This window comes from Hevea brasiliensis, chromosome 2 (genome assembly GCF_030052815.1).
Source record: "Hevea brasiliensis isolate MT/VB/25A 57/8 chromosome 2, ASM3005281v1, whole genome shotgun sequence".
Classification (NCBI taxonomy): domain Eukaryota; kingdom Viridiplantae; phylum Streptophyta; class Magnoliopsida; order Malpighiales; family Euphorbiaceae; genus Hevea; species Hevea brasiliensis.
This window is the reverse complement of record NC_079494.1, coordinates 6,602,630-6,624,237: the sequence shown is the minus strand read 5'-3', so window position 1 is coordinate 6,624,237 and position 21,608 is coordinate 6,602,630. Positions and strand designations below refer to the sequence as shown.

Genomic DNA, 21,608 nt, shown 5'->3' with positions numbered 1-21,608 from the left:
ACTAAGATGGCGCAGGAGGAAGAGAAAGAGAAAGAGAGAGAAGAAAGGGAAGGAAAAAGAAGAGAGAGAGAGATAGAGAAGTCAGGCCCTTTTCCGGCCAATTCTGACTACCAACACCGGCAATCCAAGCTGCCACCAACTCCCCATGAACCCAACCCCATTTTCTGACCAGCCATGCCCGGAATGGTGGAGTTTCTAGCAAGAAACGAAGAGAGAGAAAGAGGAGAGAGAAAGCGATGGCAGTGGCTTTTCTGCCACTTTTCCGGTGATCCGACCTTCGAATCTAAAATTCGATGCCACCGATGAACTCAGGACAGCCAGATCTTCGAGATAGGACTAGTCCTGCTCCGATCGGATACCGTTTTAAAAGGGCGATAATCAGACGGTTCAAATCGCTTGGTGAGATTTTTAAACTTTTTCGATTCCCAAAATTTAAAAATAATTTTATGATAATTATTAACAAAATTTGGACTTAATTTAGGTGCGGTCGGATCGAGGATAGCTCACCGGCGTTGGGATCGCATTTTCAGCCAGATCTAGCCGCCTGACGACCCGTCTCAGAACGTGGTCGATATTATAGTCAATCGTAGCATTTTCAGACGTTCTAGATGCGTTTCAGGTGTCAGAATTGACATAGATAAACCCGAACTCAAAGTTGCTCATTTTTTGCTAATACCGATTTAGAATAAAATTCATAAAATATTCGTGGATGATCAAAAAATTATAATTTCTTTTGCGTTAGCTCTATAATATTGCTAAGGACCGTGGGGAAAAATTTTAGCATTTTTAGAGCTTGTCGGAGTGAATTTTTCTGAAATGTCAATTATAAGGACTAAAGCGTAATTTTTTGAGTTTATGACTGTTGACTGTTTGGGTGGGCCCAAGAGGGGCTTTGTGATTGTAATTGTGTGATTTGCGGATTTAGAAGTGTTATTTGAATCTTTTTATATGTTGGGTAGGTCCTAGGTGTAGGGGAGACTCTGCCAGATTTCCGGCATGAATTAGGCTGTCTGTTGTTTCTTTAGAATCTTATTTTAAATTAGTACTAATAAATCTATAATATAATTATCTAGGTAATTGAGGTCAGCTATTTTCTTCCACCTAACAGCCAAAATAGCCTCTGGTGTACTGTGAATAAAATATTAATTTTAGTTATAATTTCGATATCATTATATGTTTAAGCATGCCCATGCATCACTTATAAATATATATCTATGTAGTTAAATACTATGCATGATTTATATTGCATTTTAAAATGATGAAGTGCTATGGATGTTGTTTGCGGTAATTTGAAGCAGTGTGCTTGTGGGTATGGTGTGGGATATGGACAGGACGGGTAGACACGGCTCGAGAGACACTCGCTGGGACTTGGTCCTTTGGGGTAGACACAACTTGAGAGACACTAGTTGGGACCCCGCATTTGGTTTATTAAGCGAAAGTTCGGCTTGAGAGACACTCGCTGTTAGAGGTTGGATTAAAAGGGCTGTATAGGGGATCAACTCCCATATATGTATTGTTTGACAGTGTTGGGTGTGTGAGTGCTCCAAATTGCCTTTTTGCTTATTGTGATATGAATTGTATGAAAAATTTATAAGGATGTTGCATTTTACTCCACATGGTGCATTAGCATTAGATAGCTATAGAGATTATGGTTAAAATTGATATTTTACTCTCTGAGTCGAACGCTCACTCCTGTTCACCTATTTTTTCCAGGCTACAGGAGGAGACATTTTTCAGAATAACCTGTTTCTTTCCTGGCAGGTTATAGAAAAAATTACTTAATTGTATCATTATTATCTAAATTTGTAATTTAGAACTCCGCATGTATTAGTAGTAGCATTAATCCTGTCAGAGACTGCATGAATTTAAGTTTTTGTATTAACAAATGAAAATTTTTTATGAGTTTTAAATAGTTTGTAAATGATGGAACAGGGTTAAGCTGGGCTCCCTTAATTTTAGTTTCTGATAATTACTGGGTTAAGTTGGCCCGAAATAAAATTATAACAGTTTAATTTAAATTATTTTATATGCATATAGGGCCTAAATTGTGGGCCTGGTCATGGGTTTGAGAACAGTAAAGCTTACTATGGGCCTTGGGGGCTTTATGCTGGCCCAGGTCCTAGTGCTGATTCGGTCCATAGGTTGGGTCGTGACAAGAGTGGTATCAAAGCTTAGGCTTTAGATTCATGGGAAAGTGTGCACCTAGAGCTGTCACATGCAGAGTATAGGATTCTGTTTCATCTTTTTTCTATAATTCTTCGTTTCTAGATTCTACGTTATTCCTCGGGTAATATAAGAGTGCTTCAGTTTAGCACCTCAGTTTTGTAAAGTATATAGAAGTGTGAAATAGAGTTAGCAGACATGTTGAGGTCTGCCATGGAAATACATTCTCCAAGAAACACTATATTTCTATCAGTATGGGTCTAAGTGTTGTGTCTATCTGATGTTAGGCACGAGTACATAAAGGTGAGTTTTGATAGTATAATTGCACTAGATAAGAGTGAGGATACCACTGCTGGCAGTCATCAGTGAATGACCCAGTCAGAGTAAGTTTATGATAATAGTAGATTAAAGAGAGATAAGAGATTAGGAGACCTAGTCTGTTAGGACGTATCGTAGTAACTATACAATATTCTCAATGTATGCTCTATAAGCTGTAGATTACAGTACCGACATGAGATTATTGTGTAGAGTTGCGTGCATCCCCCTGGTGCTCCATAATGAGAGTGTTTGCAGATGGCCTCTATTTTGGTACAATTATGCCAGAACAGAGTTTTATATCTGCAAAGGAGTTGGAAACTCCTGGTTAGGGATCTAGAGCTAGAATATTGAAAGGTCACAGTTGGGTGGTAACTAGAGTCAGTAACTCGGTTACCCTAGCATGAGCTCGAGTTACATCAAGAGTTGCTATCAGACTAGAGGTTGTAGATTAGTTGCAAAGTAAAGGTGACATCTATAGAGTGAGACCATCTGGTCTTCGGTATGGAATTTTAGATAGTTTTTGCAATACGACAGACATTTCGTTTACAACTTAGTGAGAATAGTACACCTTGTGTGTATCAGCATGGTGTAAAGTATAACCCTACTACCTAAGGAAGGTCAAAACTATGAATTGATGATTTACAGAGCTATGATATGGTAAGAGAGTCATTAATTTGACATGGTTTTGGCAAGGTGGTAAATGTAGTACCTTTGTTGCAGTAAGTTAGGGTATAATCCTATCTTTTCAGAAGGGATCGAAGGTTATTACTTGTGACACCCCTTACCCGTATACAGTATACCCGAGTAAGTAATGCCACACGGTGTACTGGCACACTCTAATATACCTTACTTAATTTGTGTCATGCTTTTGAAGCTAATTTATGAAATATGATTTATTTAAGCCATTTATCAAAATTATTATTTATTTGGGGTTCCGAAAATTTTAAAGAAAATCCGGCGGAGTACCGGCTAAAAATGGAGAAAACAGTTCTTCGGAACCTGTTAAAAACACTTCCAAATAATTTCCAAACAATTCCAACTTCAATTTATCAACAAAATCTCAATATTAAGATCTCAACAACATTTCAATTCCAGTTCTCAATCATCCATCACATGTGATGATCACATATAAATCACAAGTAAACATTTACATTTCCATTCACAAGTACAATTTTCATAATTTACATAAACATCAATATACATTACACAAGTTTAATTACATATGAGAAAACAAAGTTAAGTTACAAAATGTCAAAATGACACCTAATGTCCTACCAATGCACTGCAGAAGTTGAGGTGACAAGGACACTGTGCAGAACTGCAGGATGGACTCACCCAGTCTGTGGTCTACTGGGCTCACGATCGGGATCTCCAGTACCTACGCGTGGCAAAAGCAACGCGCTAAGCAATAATGCTTAGTGGTGCAATAATATAATAAAAGAAAATAGCAAGAAAATAAATGTGTATAGAATGTGTATGCTTTCTTTGTTTGGTGTTGGTATATTCATTATTTCATTAACTTTGTTCACTTTTATTCATTTGGTTGCCCCAAGTAACCTACACTAGACGATCGGATGGATAACGGTAACCGCACCGATACCTAGTACCTCGCCGCCACACTATCGGTCACATATGCATCTCCCGGTGTAATGACTAACAAGTCAGAATAATATCGTGCACAAGGCCAAGTCTCAATACAAAGTCGAATGGCTAACAGCCATGAAATCACAGAATGGCATATCGCCATGTGCAGTACTGCTAACTGAACCCTATTGGCATGCCAAACTATCCAAACCAATCTTGTTAGGTATACTAGGGCATTTGAAACTTTTAAATTCTTCAATTTGTGAATTTCGTGTTTTGGTGTTACTATTCACCTCCTTGGTTAACAAAAATGTTGACTTTTGGATAGAAAATATGTACATTGACTTTGGCACTCCCAACATACCACATTTTATATTTAAAACTTGTTGGCATTGAGCGTTAATACCATTTCTAAGCATTAAACCAAAGGAGCAGATTTTTCAGATTTTGTACCATAACTTCACTATTCCATTAGGAGCTGTTACAGTGGAAATTTGAGGAAATGACAAACATGAAAGTTGTTCCTTATTTTGTCTAGTTGAATTTTCTTTTTTGAATCACTCCATTTGGAGTTTTGTAGCTCCAGATATGGCTCAAAAACCACAGCTGGCCGGATTGCCAATCTGCAGAATTGACCATATCTACAGTAACAGGAACAGTAACTAGAGTCACTTGGTTGGATGGGTTCTGGCCATAATTTGGGGTAGGTTCCTTCATGAAAGTTGTTTGTCTATGTCTTAACTTGTTGTTGTAAAAATTTCAGGTCAATTGACCATATCTACAGTGAGTTATGGCCAAATGAACAGTTACTGTTCATTTGGTCATTCTGCAGAATCAGTTGCAGGGTATCCGGATTAGGGCCAAGTTTTGGTCCTCTTGCTTTGGTCTTTTGGGCATGGTTTCTTCAGCAAAAATGTGACATTATAAGCCTAGTTTCATGTCCAATTGGCCAAACACCAATTGGACTAACACAGCCAAAGTTATGGCTTTGTAATTGGACTGAAATTTCAGTCCATTTGCTGCTGTCCTAGGGCAGCTTACACCTTGACTTTGCCATACCATTTTTTCAGTCCAAATTGTGGTCAACATACCTCAAATGGTCACTTATTGACCATTAGATTGTTCTTTAACAGTTTAATAAGCCAAGTCAATTTTTTTCTTCTCAAAACCCTAATGTCCAATGCCATTTACCCATAAACCTCAATTAGCACCCTAACTCAACATCCATGCATATTCACACCTTAAACACCATTTCTAGCTCACTTTAAGTCCATTAAAACAATCAAAACCATTCCTCTATTAGGGCTGCCGAATTCTTTGGTGGACATACACATGAATTTGTTTCATTTATTTCACAATTTCTCATCCATTACAAGCCTCAATCATGGAATTAATGAGTTTTAACTACATATATGCACTAACCTCTTGTAGGGAGATTTTTCTCAAGCTTAAAACTTCACTTTCCTTCTTCTTCTTGGCTGCCAAAAGCTTCCCCAAGTGATATGGTCAAGGTTTAATGAAAGGGGTTAGGGAAATATGGTGGAAATGATGGAAATCTAAAGCTTGAAAAAGCTTTAATGGAGGGTGGCTATGGGACTAGGGTTTCGACTGCATGAGGAAGGAGGGTGGCTGCTGCAATTTTTTGGTTATTTAGTCTTCATTTAGTCTTTTTATTAGTTAGTCAATTGATGGCTTAATTGTGATTGGTCAAAATTTTCTTAATGACATCACCATGATGTCATAAATAAGCTTTTTCCTCATTTTCTTTCCTTTCCTCCACTACTCATTTTCAATTTAATTTCTAGTAATATTTCTTCATATTTTATGTCATATTAATTATTTACTCAACTGGACAAGTCGGCCAAAAATCACCTCTGAAGGCGAAATGACCAAAATGCCCTCCGTTTGGCTTAACGGGTCAAAATTGTCTGTACCGATTGAAAAATTTTTCTAGGTATTTTCTTGGCATTCTAATGCCATGGGAACCTTAATAACCCTTCTCTGGAGTCCCAAAAATTATTTTATAATTTTTCCCCTGGGTCTAGGGCTCCTTGTTGCGAGAACCGCAACTTCCCTCTGGTTACCCATCGCTAGGGCACCGGCTCGTTTAACTTGGTTGTATTTTATTCCTAAAATTTTTACTAAATTTTTCTTATTAATATTTGAGTTAATTATGATTCCTGACTTTAGTTTAAATATTTTTTCGGACGTTCTAGCTGTCCGGACCAACACTGGTCACCGGAACAGTAGAATGTACGGAGTTGGTACAGGGAGGGTGTTACATTACTGATAATGATGACTTATGGAGTAGTGTCCTAGATGGGATTGTAGCATGAGATAGAGAGTTGTTAGCTCAGGTGTTCTGAAGATGGTACAAGTTCCATGTAGGAATTATAAGATGTAAGATCAAGATGTATGTAAGCCTTTAAATTGAATGACGGATTTGGATATCTAGTATTTTAAGTTTCAGCTAATTAAATGGATATGAAAAATTAGAGTTGCTACAGATCCCCTCCCTAAGGTAGTAGGGGTAGTATGTAGTCCAAAAGGATAAGAATAGAGATCACGCATAAGAAGTATGACTGTTATTTCCTAAGTTCATCCTTAGCTTCTTAATGCTTAAGACTAAAGTATACTCTAAATAAAGTAAAAGAAAAAGGACAAAAGTTAGCATCGATAAATCATAGATAAATTATATATATATATATAGATGTAGTGCGGTTCAAATGCAGTAGGAGAGATAGCCTGAATGCCAATAGAAGTCTAGCTAGGATAGTTAGAGGATCAATTCTGAGTAATACTGAGGTATAGATGACGTGGTAGGGATAGTGGAAATGTATAAGTTTCTGATATGACAATCAGGTTCAAAAAGAAAATAGAGCTAAAGGATGGAAGAGTGAAAGTTCAGATTTGGATAAGATAAAAAGAGTTGGCTAAAGAATAAACTGGAAAAACATATTAGGATAAGATTAGGAAGAATAGAGCCAAAATACCGAGGAGGTGAATGTGGTTCTAGGAAGGGTAAACAAGATAAAAAAAAAAAAAAAAGGATAGAGAGCGTAGAAAAGGATGGCATTAGGAAGAACATTGTCAAGTTATGGAACCCAGAAGTACAGGACTTAGAGCAGGTCATAATTGGTGTAGTGTTAGAAGCCTGAGCCTAGAGCTTAGAGTTACAGGATCTGTATTAGACCTTATTTATTTTCTACCTCCAAGGTAGGATAATGGGACAATGACATAAGAACCCTTTTGGTTGTTGACAGTATAATGGAAATTAGGTGAGGTGTGCGACCAAAGTAGGTAGTAACTGTTGAGCGTGCTGTGGTAACCTGAATTGTATTGTTAGATAAAGAAGCAAGATCAGTAAGAGCAAGTTGGATAAAAGTCAACATAAGGGATATAAATATGCAAGATGAGGGATAATGTCAGAGAGGCTTGATATTAAAATTTAGAGTGGTGAGACCTAGAGTCAAAAATTGGAGTTAGACATATATTTTCAGTGTGATTGATAGAATAATTATGTAAAAAAAAAAGAGTAATAATAAATAGATAAATAATAGTATGATAATATGTAGCAGAACGCTAATAAACGGTCAGAATAGGACAAGATAGGTATTGGTGTAATTATAAGATATTGAGAAGTATATGAATTAGAGGGGTGATGTTGGTAAGATGGAGTAGATCTGAAAGAATCTGTGAGTGCTTTTATCTTCTAGAATATACTAAGTATAGGGAGCATTGGACAAATAATTATAAGTATGGAAGATAAATGGAGAGTAAAAAGGAAATAGTAAATTCGAAGATGATATGTCAGGCAGGACAACAGTATAACAAATGGTAGATACAACTGATATCTTGTAATAACGCACAATAATTACAAAGAAATAATGAAACTAAAAAGGGAGACTAAGGGGTATGAGCTAAATCTTATTTATCAAACAATGGTATACCATAAATGGTGGGAGAAAATTTCTCTTTCTTTTCAAATTGGCTCGTGTTTCGATTCTAGGAGATTATGTTAAGAAGAGAGGTCGTGTCAAAGTGACCCAATTAATTGAAAATTTGATGGGCGATAGTACATATCCAATCTTTTGTGGCGAAAATGACGATAATGGTGTACCTAATGTTAAGTATGAAAGAATGATCAGAGAGATGACAGGAGTTAAATCGAGCTAGTTACTAAGGCTTACGACCCTTTTGAACTATAAGCTGGAGGAAGTGCTATTTGCTAATGAGTTACAGCGAATGAAATGGTTGCTAATGGGAAAAGTTGATGCTGAAGTTTGGAAAGCTATGGGTAGTATATGTGATTATATTAAGGAGAATAAACACGTGAAGTATCTTGTTCAGAATTAAGACATGGCACATATTTCCCACAGTCGTGTTAGTTCATATGGAACTTATAGTTTCTGGGGCTCCTATCCATCCAGGATGAGCAATTTCCTACTAAGGCTGATAGGGAATGATAATGTTCTGATAGGTAAGTTGGGAAAGGGGATACAAAAAAAAAAAATTCTATGGTTAATTACAAGTGTTACATACTGGTAGGAGTCAATCGTAAAGTTAGAATTCTCGAAGTAATGGAACTAGTAATCAAGATAAGACAAAAAAAAAAAAAAAAAAAAGAAAGTTAAAGTTGATGATGGGATGGACATCCTTGAAGGAAAAAGGTGTAAGGGTGAGATAGGACTAAGATTAAGGAATAAGTACAGCATGTTGAAAAGATATCAACGATAGCAGAAATAGGAAAAGAAAGTGGATAAGATCCAAAGGACAGGAAGAAAGCTCGGTAGAGCTAGTTATAATGATGAGGATAAGAAGGAATAGGTATGCTAGGAACACACTAAGAGATGTTTAAAACAAGTTATGAGATGATAGATTAAAAGAGTAGTAGAGCCTCGATCTAAGTGCCAATGTATTAGAAGTAGGCCACATAATAAGAAGCTTTATGAAGAAGTCAGGATATTCTCATTCCAGAGGAGGAGTGAGAAACGATAAAGTCGCATGGACTGAGTTATCAGGGAATATAAATACTTTTGTCATATAAGAAAAGACTCAATTTGCTTTCCAATGTTGATAAATGGTACACTTAGCCCTTGGATGGAATTCTACCTGACTAGTTACCTAAGATAGACAGAGGTTGGTCTAAGTACCTTAGTGATGACACAAATAGATTGGAAATTTGAAGTATCATGAAAATAAGAAGATCCATAGGTGTTGACTATTAAGGTCATAGGACAAGTAAAGATTTTGAACGGAATGCCTATGATGGGTGCTACAGTAAAATGTCTCATAGGATACCATGGAATAAGGAACATAAGTTATGTCATTGAGGAGCAGAGGTTGTTATAATAGAAAAATGGGGACCAAAATCACTAAGAGACATGTTAGGATGCAATGAAAGAGAGGTAAGCATCAAGTTGATTACGGTTATGAGACATCAAGTCAAGTACAGAGAGGTATAGTGAATACTTGAGATGTCAGAAAAATGGTCAATGAATAGCCAAGAGATAAGAGCATCTCTAGAAAGAGATGATGACAAATAGGATACTATAGTAGAATCAAAAAGCAGTAGAATGTCATATATAATATACAAAGAGTTTGAAGAATAAACGTTTTACCAATCTCTGCATAGCTGGAGGAGTAATGATTGCACTTGTTCTAATAATCTTCTTTTCCTTATCTATTGTTTATTCGAAAATTCGAGGACTAATTTTTCTTAAGGGAGGAAGAATGTAACAACAAAAAAAAAATTTTAATTATAAATAAAATAATTTTGGACCTAATTGTAAACCTTTAAGAAGTTGAGGAACTAATAGTGTAATTAGAAGTTAAAAAAAAAACCTAGAAAATTGAAAAAATGCAGCCGCCCCCCCCCCCCCCTTTTCCTCCTCTCCCTCATCACCCCTCCCCCTCATCTTCTCCCTCTCGTTTTCTAGCCGGCCGGCCAGCACCTGCGCTGGTGGCACTCCCCCACCTCAGGACAATGTTAGGCAGTGGCAACCACGGCAGTAGGCGGCAGGGAGGAAGAGAAAGCGAGAGAAGAAAGGGAAGGAAAAAGAAGAAAGAGAGAGAGAGAAGTCGGGCCGTTTTCCGATCGATTCCAGCCACCAACGCCGACAATCCAAGCTGCCACCAACTCCCCACAAACCCAGCCCTATTTTCCGACCAGCCATGCCCAGAATGGTAAAGTTTCCGGCAAGAAACGAAGAGAGAGAAAGAGGAGAGAGAAAGCGACGGTAGTGGCTTTCCGGCCACTTTTCCGGTGATCCAACTGTCGGATCAAAAATCCGAAGCCACCGATGGACTCAGGACGACGAGATCTTTGAGATAGGACTGGTCCCGCTTCGATCGGACACCGTTTGAAAAAGGCGATAATCGGACGGTCCAGATCGCTTGGTGAGATTTTTGAATTTTTTCGATTCTCAACATTTAAAAATAATTTTATGATAATTATTAACAAAATTTGGACTTAATTTAGGTGTGATCGGATCGAGAATAGCTCACTGGCATTGGGATCGCATTTTCAGCCAGATCCGACTGCCCGATGGCCCGTCTCAGAACGTGATCAATATTATTGTCAATCGTAGCATTTTCAAACGTTCTGGACATGTTTCAGGTGTCAGAATTGGCATAGGTAAACTCGAACTCCAAGTTGCTTATTTTCGGCTAATACCGATTTAGAATAAAATTCATAAAATATTTGTGGATGATCAAAAAATTATAATTCCTTTTGCGTTAGCTCTATAATATTGCTAAGGACCGCGGGGCAAAATTTTAGAATTTTTAGAGCTTGTTTGAGTGAATTTTTATGAAATGTCAATTATAGGGACTAAAACATAATTTTTTGAGTTTATGACTGTTGACTATTTGGGTGGGCCCAGGAGGGGCTTTGTGATTTTATTTGTGTGATTTACGGAATTAGAAGTGTTATTTGAATCTTTTTGCAGGTTGGGTAGGTCATAGGTATAGGGGAAACTCTGTCGGATTTCCGGCATGAATTAGACTGTCTATTGTTTCTTTAGAATCTTATTTTGAATTAGTACTAATAAGTCTATAATATAATTATCTAGATGATTGAGGTCAGCTATTTTCTTCCACCCAACAACCACAATAGCCTCTGGTGTACTGTGAATAAAATATAAATTTTAATTGTAATTTCAATATTATTATATATTTAAGCATGCCCATGCATCACTTATAAATATATATCTATGTAGTTAAATACTAGGTATGATTTATTTTGCATTTTAAAATGATGAAGTGCCATGGATGTTGTTTGCGGTAATTTGGAGCAGTGTGCGTGTGGTGTATGGTGTGGGATATGGACCGGATAGGTAGACACGGCTTGAGAGACACTCGCTGGGACCCGGTCCTTCGGGGTAGACACGACTTGAGAGACACTCGTTGGAATCCCGCATTTGGTTTATTAAGCGAAAGTCCGGCTTGAAAAACACTCACTGGCAGAGGTTAGATTAAGAGGGCTGTATAAGGGATCAGCTCCCATATATGTATTGTTTGATAGTGTTGAGTGTGTGAGTGCTCCAAATTGCCTTTTTGCTGATTGTGATATGAATTGTATGAAAAATTTGTGAGGATGTTACTTTTCACTCCACATGGTGCATTAGCTTTAGATAGCTATAGAGATTATGGTTAAAATTGATATTTTACTCTCTGAGTCGAACGCTTACTGCTGTTCACCTATTTTTTTCAGGCTACAGTAAGAGACCTTTTTCAGAATAATCTATTCCTTTCCTGGCAGGTTATGGAAAAAATTACTTAACTGTATCATTATTATCTAAATTTGTAATTTAGAACTCCGCTTGTATTAGTAGTAGCATTAATCCTGTCAGGGACTGCATGAATTTAAGTTTTTGTATTAACAAATGAAAATTTTTTATGAGTTTTAAATAGTTTATAAATGATGTAACAGGGTTGAGCTGGGCTCCCCTAATTTTAGTTTCTGATAATTACTGGGTTAAGTTGGCTCGAAATAAAATTATAATAGTTTAATTTAAATTATTTTATATGCATGTTGGGCCTAAATTGTGGGCCTGGTCATTGGTATGAAAACAATAAGACTTACTAAAGGCCTTGGAGACTTTATGCCAGCTCAGGTCCTAATGCTGGTCCGGCCCATAGGTTGAATCATGACAGCTCCATCGTAATTTAAAAAAATGAAATATTTTTATATGAAAATATTTTAATAAAAAATATAATAAAAAAATTATTACATGTGGGAGGAAATTTATTGTTTTGAAAAAATATAATTAAAAAGAATTGTTTCATGAGCAGTGAAAATGATTAATTAGCGATGGTCTTCAAAAGAATTATGAAAGGAAAACGACTGTAGGGAGAAATACAAATATTGAATTTCCGGATAAAAAAATATTTTTAAAAATTTAGACTAAAAAATATTTTATTATTATAATATTCTGATAATAAAAGTGTATCAAATTTAATTTTAATATTTTTAATTAATATATTTTAAAAATTAATTTTTAATAATAATAATAATTCTAACAACAATAATTAAATATACCTCAACCAAAAGTGGGTTTTGCAATTTCAAAACGTGAGTTTCCCGGCAAGTGGTCTATATGCCGCATGCCTTACGGCAACAGGTAGACGGGCGGCCATCGTTTCCCGTTGTCGCACTTTCCTGTCGAGAAATGGGATGGAGATTTTTTTTAATTTTTAATTTTTTTATTTTAATTTATTATTATATAATATAAATTTATTATTTATTAAAAAATAAAATATAAGTTAGGAATATAAGTTTTAATTTAATATTAATAATTTATTTGTATATATATATATGTTAAATTATAATATTTAAATATATAAAAATAAATTATTTTTTAATAAAAAATAATAATATATTATTACGCATAGCGAATTATAGAGATTCAGGACAGAGAGAAGGTTTTCTATTTCCATTCTGCACAATATTGAAGTCAGAGCAAAATTAAAATTATATTGATTGAGTTCAAAGTAGATCGAATTGAATTAGATTTAAAAATTTTTACTATCCTAATATATAGGCTTTGTTTGAAATTTTAAAGTTGTGGTTAGAGTTAAAAAGTATTTTCAAAAAGAAATTATTATTTAAATAGTATTAAAATTTTATTTAAAAAGGCTTAATTATATTAAAATTTTATAATTAAAATATATTAAATTTAAATTTAATTAATATATTTTCTCAATTGTAATCTTAATTTCTCCTTCCCAAATTGTAAAAATATATCAAATTTAATTTTAATTTTTTGAATTAATATATTGAAAATATATTTTGTTAAATATACCTTAATTAAAAGTTGGTTTTGCAATAAATGCGAGTTTCCTACCCACAGGCCTTGAAAAGAAGCGAAAGTTCATAAAGGCTTCCTTCGAAATTTTAAAATTGTTGTAAAGAGGTTGAAAAGCTATTTTCATAAAAGAAAATATTATTTAATTTAATTATATTAAAATTTTATAATAAAATTTTAATATTAAATTAAAATTTAAATTTTTAATAAATATAATTAAAAATATATTCTCCTCAATTTACAATTTTAATTTCAAAATTTTCTTTTTGGGAGAATATAATTCTGAGTTCATGATAATTAGTGTTCATATTTAAAATAAGTGGATTTTAATTTTAAATAATTATTTGGAAATTTATAATATTGGCATATCGAGGAAATGATAGAGCCTTGGAAGTTAGTTAACGTTGGACTATTTCAACACTTCTTCATAGTGGAAATGTTCATGTATACAACTCGGCAAATTCCCTCTCCGCGTGTGGAAAAATTATAAAGATTGACTTGCGTGTACGTGTGTTATTTCAAAGAAGGAAAAACTCGGCGAATTAACGAAAAAATCACCCTTGTAATTAATCGGCATTTAAGCATAAGAAGTCCAAGAATTGAAAAGTCAGCCTTTTGTATATTATCTTATTTTTTATTTACTTAAAAATAAATTATTTATATGATTGAATTAAAATTATAAATAAAAAATCTTTTATACATCTTTTATGATATGACTTTAGATTTCAAATTTTAATCATGTATATCGTTTATATTATGTGACTTGACTCCATTGACAGACCACTTCATGTGCTCTAAAATTTTAAAATTTTTTAGAGATATCGATGTAACGATGGTTTCTCAAAAATTCAGTACTTTTTATTATTGTTTATTAGATTTTGATGGGGGATTAGATTTTAATATTTTAAAGTTTTTAAAATTTTATTAAAAAAAAAACATATTCTTTACTGTCTTTGACGCAGTGAGTAAATTCATGCCAAACTCAAATATTTGTGTTTTTCTATTTTCACGAGAATTTTTAATTTTAATAGAATTTTTTATTTTATTAGATAAATTTTATTTATATTTTTTATTTATTTAGGGTTGTAAGATATTATTTTTATTTAATTTAGGTATTTAAAATAAATTTTGTGTTTATATTAGAACTCTTTAATTCATTTCTATCTACATTAGGATTTAAAACTCTATAAATAGCCATTATATTTTCATTACGTACAAGTTTTTAAATTTATTTTAATTAAGTTTTTTTCTTAATAAAGCTAATTTGCTTTATTTTATCTTTAAATTCTGAATTGAATCTTGTATTTCTTGAGATTTTAGATTAAATTTTATTTATTTTTAAGGATTTGATCATGTATTGATCATTTTTCACACTACACGCTGCGTCAGCCTTATTGAAAGAATAATATGACAGTGAAATTCGAATCTTTTTAACAAAAAAAACTCCAAACCATTATTGCTTACTGAATTCTTTTTCTTTATCAATTATATTTTACTATTTTATTCTTCTAGCAAATCCACATAACACTAACTTCTATTCTTTGAAAATTAAATTATTGAACAAAATCATAAAAAAAAAAAAAAAGTCTAAGCACAATTCTCTTATCATTTTTTTCATTAATTTAAAATTTTAATTGCTTTTATTTTCTTATAATCTTATGTATTGCTATTGCCGGAATCCCTTCTTGTTATAGAATTTCATCATAATCATATTATAAATAAATTTTTTCTTTCATAAGTTAAAACTATGTCATTTATTTTATATAATTCACAATTTTAATTAATTTTGCTTTTCATAATTATTTTGAAAAGAATTAGATTTGAGATAAACTGAACAAGTTTTTTAATTAATCAGATTCTCATTCTTTTTGTGTATAGATATCAAAAAGTGTTGTGGCCAATTCATTTGGGGCTCTACAGGTGATAGATGTCAACTATCTCTAGTTTAATGGGAAAATGTTGAAGGTATTGGTTCTAAGGAACCTGTAGCCTCTGAATAAAGCTTATTTTATGAAGTTAGGTTGATCTTGGTGTCAAAGACATGTTTTAGGGAAGATGAAAAGATGAAGTCTAAAGAGGAAAAGCTTTGAAGTTGAAGAGGAGGGAATGGGATGAGAGAAAAGTTGAAGAGAAGTTAGGTTTGAGAAGGTGATGTTGAGAGGGTTATAAACTTTTAATAAGCATATATAGACTGGGATCCGTTATTTTAATTTTTTTTTTATTTTAATAATTGCATAAAAAATAAATAATTTTCGAAATAAATAATCAAATTAAACTAATTGGATTAATAAAAATTAAAACGATTTAATTCATTTTTCGGTTATAATTATTTTCTACTCATGCCCTAACTCTGATATATATTGCTTAAACACCATCAAAATCAACTTAACGAAGTTGTTTTTCATATTGGTTTAGTGTTCTTAGCATATTTTTGCATTTTAGGTTCTGAATTTGATGAATTTATTTATTTAAATTTAAAAATTAAAATTTTAGAAATATAAAAGTTATATTTTATTACTTAAAATTAAAAATTAGTGAAATTGAGAAAAAAAATAAAGAAATTTGAATTAATTTAGCCATAAAATTCATATTAGGCTCAATTGAATATTGTTTAATGCCGAGCTAATTTAAACTTTATTTTAGGGGTGAGCAGATTTCGGTTTAAACCGAAAAATCAAACCGAACCGAGTCAATTTAGTTCTATCGGTTCGGTTTTAAAATTTAATCGGTTCGGTTTGGTTTTATATTATAAAAATTTTGATTATTTCGGTTTGGTTAGGTTTTGAAGAGAAAAAATCGGTTAAACCTAACCGAACTAAATAGTAATTTGATATATTTAAATTGAACCAAATCAATTTTTGAATTGATTTATTTTTATGGAGAATTTATGAATTATATATATATATATAAATTGTTTAATTTCATTGATTAATGTTTATTAGGTTCAAACTAAAGTAAAAAATAGCAAATAACTTAAAAATCAAGTCAAAATTAAAAAATCAATAAAAAATCAAAACCGATCGGTTTGAACAAAATCGAACCAAAATAGAGCGGTTTGGTTCGATTTGATTTTTTATCCATTTCGGTTTGGTTTGATTTGATTTCTAAAATATGTAATTCGGTTTTTATAATTTAATTCGGTTTAGTTCGGTTTAATTCGGTTGGAACCGAATGCTCACCCCTGCTTTATTTTATCAATTAATTTTAGTTTAGTGACATTGAAATAATTTTTAAAAATTCTTTCAATTTATTAAAAAAATAATGTTGTTAAATTTTATTAAAACATTTGATACATATGTATATATAAAGTTAGGATTGAGGAAACAGGCAAGAAAATTCATTTGATGTTACTTGTTATTTTTGAATCCATGACTATTATTTAAATTAGGTGAGTAATTGGAAAATTTAGATACTTTTTGACAAATTATATTAATGGAAGTCTTTCTTGAAAATGAAAAATTTTTATTTAAATTTAATTAATCGTAAATTCAAAATATAATATATATAATATGATCTACCCGTAAAAGAAGAAGAATTTGTGCGTTAATCTTAACCCAAAATCAATCTATGTAAAGTTTTTCATCTAAATGTTGGTATAATTTGAAGAAAACCTACCCTTCTCATTATATTCTCCTATGGGAAAAGGATATGGAATAAATGCCGCTTGGAAACTTGGCTACATGGTACGACATACGTAGGTAGGATTTTGTCCAAATCAATGAGCCTTCCTGGAATTTTTCATTTGTATTTTTTGTGATCCATGAAATTTGTTGACCCATTAAAACTTCTGAAAGTTCAAATGGGATCATACATATTTGACTAGTATAAGGCTTTACTGTGTTGAAAATTCAATATTTAATTAGTCAAGTGCTCAGGTCTATAAGTACCCTTCCAAGTCGCTTGGGAGATTGCAAGGTTCAAACACTTTACAGTAGTACACAGTCTCGCTTCTAATTTTCACTCCAAGCCAGAGCACATTAACCTCTTGATCTCTTCCTTGAGGACCCTAAGTTCTGTCTCTATATTATTTAGCATTTCTTGGTCACTTTAAAATCTGATACATACATGGAAACTCCAAGATCACCCCTGCTGCAAACTCCAAGATCTCCCCTTCAGCCTCCAACTTACGGAAACTTAATCACCATTCTTAGCATCGATGGTGGTGGAATAAGAGGAATCATACCAGGAACAATCCTTGGCTTTTTAGAGTCTGAGCTTCAGGTGAATAAACACGAGATTATGTTTTGTGTATTTACACATGACCTATTTTATTTTAGTTAGAAAAGTTCTTACTTATACGTGGGTGTTTCAGCTAATAGAAAGTCACCGATATATATATATATATATATATATATATATATATATATATATATATATATATTTATAAGTGGATCCTATCTATCATAATTTATATACCTGGATGTAGGGCTATCTTACTCAATTATATAGTTAATATTTGATGCAATTTCTTTTTTACTAAAAATAAAAGACCTGTGCAGAAATTGGATGGAGAGGATGCAAGATTGGCAGACTATTTTGATGTGATCGCAGGAACTAGCACTGGTGGCCTCGTGACTGCTATGCTCACCGCACCAAATGAGAAAAATCGACCTTTGTTTGCTGCCAAGGACATCACAGATTTCTATCTAGAGCATTGCCCTAAAATCTTCCACCAAGACGGGTAATAATAATTCATTAAAGCTTGAAAGAGGATCAATCGATTAGCTAGTGTCTCAATTGCTAACATATGCATGTGGGTACTATATATAATTAGTTTCTTAAATTTTGCTGCAGTTCCCCCTTTGCTCCTGTGGCCAATCTGGTCCGGGCACTGACAGGACCCAAGTACGATGGCAAATATTTACACCAAATTGTGAAGGAAAAGTTAGGAGATATAAGACTCGACCAGACATTGACAAATGTTGTCATCCCAACGTTTGATATCAAGCACCTCCAACCAACTGTCTTCTCCACCTATGAGGTTCATAACTTGATAATATTCATCCGCATGAATTTGGTTCACTGAAATTATTCTTTATCTACCATATTAGTTCGCTGGCTCCAGCACTTTCTGATGATTTTTGCCTTACGCATATGCTTTGTTCAGGTGAAGAAAAACCCATCCATTAATGCCCTTCTCTCCGATATATGCATTGCAACTTCAGCTGCCCCAACTTATCTCCCAGCCCACCGTTTCGAAACCAAGGATTCCACAGGCGAAGTGAGGGAATTCCATCTCATTGATGGCGGCGTGGCTGCTAATAATCCGGTATCTTCTCATGAATATTTATTGATCTTCAGCATAATCGATTTGTATATATATTAGCGTACGTCTTCATTTTTCTGATTCTGTTTAACATTCCAGGCTTTGCTGGCTATGAATGCTGTAATGAAAGAAATTAAAAGCGATAACTCAGACTTCTTATTGCCCATGAAGCCAACAGACTATAATCGATTTCTGGTGTTATCCTTGGGGACGGGTTCACCAAAGCATGAAGAAAAATATCGTGCTGATGATGCAGCTAAGTGGGGTTTGTTGGGATGGTTAAACAGCGAACACTCCACTCCCTTGGTGGATATTTTTATGCAAGCCAGCAGCGACATGGTTGATTTTCACATTTCCACCGTTTTTAAGGCTCTCGAACACTCCGAAGATAATTACATACGAATTCAGGACGATACACTAAGTGGAAACCTCTCTTCTGTGGATATTGCCACTGAAGAAAACTTAAAGAATCTTGTAAAAGTGGGTGAGGAGCTGCTCAAAAAACGAGTTGCCAGGGTGAACTTGGACACCGGTGCCTTCGAGCCTGCTTACGAGGCTACAAACGAAGAGGCTCTCAAGAAGTATGTATATAGCTATTTCCATTTAATTTGTTGTTTTTGGATCCTTTCTTTTCCTTCTCTCTTTTGGGTTTTCGTTAATATGATCTGCATCTTTGTGTATAGGTTGGCTAACATTCTCTCCGAAGAGAAGCAGCTTCGTGAAGGTAGATCAGCACAAGGACAAGTTGATGCTCCTAAATGAAGATACAGAATTGATTAATTTCCGTCTGCTAATAATAAAAAAGAGTTGAATAAATTTCTTGTGAAAAGCTCTATTGTGGAGCATATTCTTCTAATGAAACCATATCGCACGTGGTAGGATCCTAATGTAATTCTCTTATTTATTTATTTTTATTCATTTGACAATGTAATTCATTTATTTGTTGACATTAAGTTTCATCTATAATTTCATTTTTTTTTTATTTTCTGAATGGCAAATCTTCTATTAATAAAAAAATAAATATATATGACATGTACAGATGAGTTCTAGTCACTATACATCAATGAAAGAATATACTGCACTACTAAACTCTATTAGTAGAAGATTTACATCTACAAATTAAGATCTAAAGTCTCCAACTACATAAAACTAATAATCATACTTTTATTCCTTATAACTAAAAACTAAACTCTCACAAAAGAACAGATAACCATACAAATTGGGAAAAATAAATTTAAGATATATCAAGAAGAATAGAGTGTGTGTGCGTTCTACCTATTGATAAAAAAAAAAAAAAGAATACCTATTGATAAAAAAAAAGACATGAGAACAAATTGTCAATAACCACTTTAAAATAGAACAGATCTAAGAATTATTTAAAGAAAATATAGAAAAATAAAAAAAAAGAAAAAAAAAAAAGAAAGAAACAAAGATCTAAAGGAGGGAAGAAAGGTTGTCAACACTAAAATCAATGAAAGAGTTCTCTCTCTGTAGAGAGAGAATTTTAGAGAAAGTATGACAAAATTATCATTTTATTTTTAGAAAATGTTGTTATGAAATTTTATTTAATTTAATGAAATTTTTTTTTAAACTTATTTAAATGGAGATATTTTTATTTAAATTTTATTTATCATAAATTTAAAATACATATATAATAAAATTTATATATAAAATAAGTAAAATCTACGTAAATGTTGGATAAAACATTTCATCTAAATGTTGGTATAATCTGGAAACATTACTGTCGACACCATATTTTGGCCGATCCCCTAAATCAATAAACTTTAAAACCGATCCCCAGCACTGAGTCTCCCTTTGCCAGCCAATCACATTTCCAATCTCTCCTCAAAAGGAATCGAATCAATACTAAGTCCCCATATCATTTAAAGCCTCACCGATCTCTCAAACCAATTGTCAAGTCCCCTGACCAGTCAATTACATTTTCGATCTCTCTTGTCAAACGAGATTGAACCAACATTAGGCCTTCATGCCACCAGTCTTATTGCCGATCTCCCTTTTAAAAGTTTGGGAATAATCAAGTTAAGGTTCCAATCCGGTTTAATGATGATTCCGATCTTAAGTGTTCAAATCAAATTTCCAATTTTAATCAAGTCCCGTTTAGCGTTTGTTCTCAGCCGATCTCATGCTTATAGTGTTTTCCGACCTCTTACACTTAGATTAATAATCACTTTTAGTTGTTGTTCTAATATGTTCAGATAATCAAGTGCTTATGCAACTTAGATACTTTCCGATCGCATCCAATCATTGAATAAAAAGGGGAACTTCATTTCATTTCAAATTAAAATTTATACAAGTCATTCGGCTGGAGGATCACCCCCAGCCTGTTCTACATTTTGGTCACCCCCTCTATCACCTTCGGCCTCCTCCGCGCTATCCTCCTTGTCCTGGGGAGCCAGATCCACCATCCAAGAGAAGTCCTCCTCGGGATAACGCTTCCTGAGCTCGGCCAAGAGATCCCCATGAGCGTTCACATAAGCACCGGCCTCCCTTATCACTGCCTCTTCTTCTTTTGCTTTAAGCTCCTCAGTGAAGCGAGCGACTTCAGCAGCTCGGAGCGCCCGAACCTCTTCAAGAACATGAGCCTGCTCAGCCAGCTTATCCTCGTAGAATTTCATCCGCCCCTCAATTTCAGATATGTAGTTTTGGGCGGACGAAAGTTGAGATCGGAGGGAAGCGGCTTCCTGACCCACCTTCTCGACATCCTGCCTCAAGCGGTGAGCCTTCTCCCGGATAATATGTTGGTTCACCAAACTCTCCACGCTCAGGCTCATAGTTTGTGTCAGGATATCGTCGAGGCTGTTCGGGGCTAGCCTATCCCGATCCTCCCGAAGGTAGATGGAGGACCCTAAGACCTTAGCAAAACCCGGGTTCTCTCAAACCGTGCGGTTCTTCTCCAGCGAGTGGATCAGGATTTGGGCGCCACGGGAAAGGGTCCTCACAGGTGGTTG

The 21,608-nt window shown here is 33.9% G+C and overlaps 1 protein-coding gene across 1 annotated transcript; it reads left to right on the top strand.

Moving 5' to 3' along the window:
- The first annotated feature begins 17,282 nt into the window (after positions 1-17,282).
- LOC131172496 (patatin-like protein 2) lies at positions 17,283-19,630 on the top strand. Its single transcript, XM_058133352.1, has 6 exons — positions 17,283-17,594; positions 17,873-18,054; positions 18,168-18,354; positions 18,481-18,642; positions 18,739-19,220; positions 19,323-19,630. The coding sequence occupies exons 1-6, from the start codon at positions 17,439-17,441 to the stop codon at positions 19,399-19,401; spliced, it is 1,248 nt and encodes a 415-aa protein (XP_057989335.1). The 5' UTR covers positions 17,283-17,438; the 3' UTR covers positions 19,402-19,630.
- The last annotated feature ends 1,978 nt before the right edge of the window (positions 19,631-21,608 follow it).

Bases quoted from the DNA above. Each gene is read 5' to 3' on its own strand.
- LOC131172496 (XM_058133352.1), top strand. From the start codon at position 17,439: ATGGAAACTCCAAGATCACCCCTGCTGCAAACTCCAAGATCTCCCCTT. The intron at 18,055-18,167 runs GTAATAATAATT...ATTTTGCTGCAG, and splicing joins AAAATCTTCCACCAAGACGG to TTCCCCCTTTGCTCCTGTGG. The intron at 19,221-19,322 runs GTATGTATATAG...CTTTGTGTATAG, and splicing joins AACGAAGAGGCTCTCAAGAA to GTTGGCTAACATTCTCTCCG.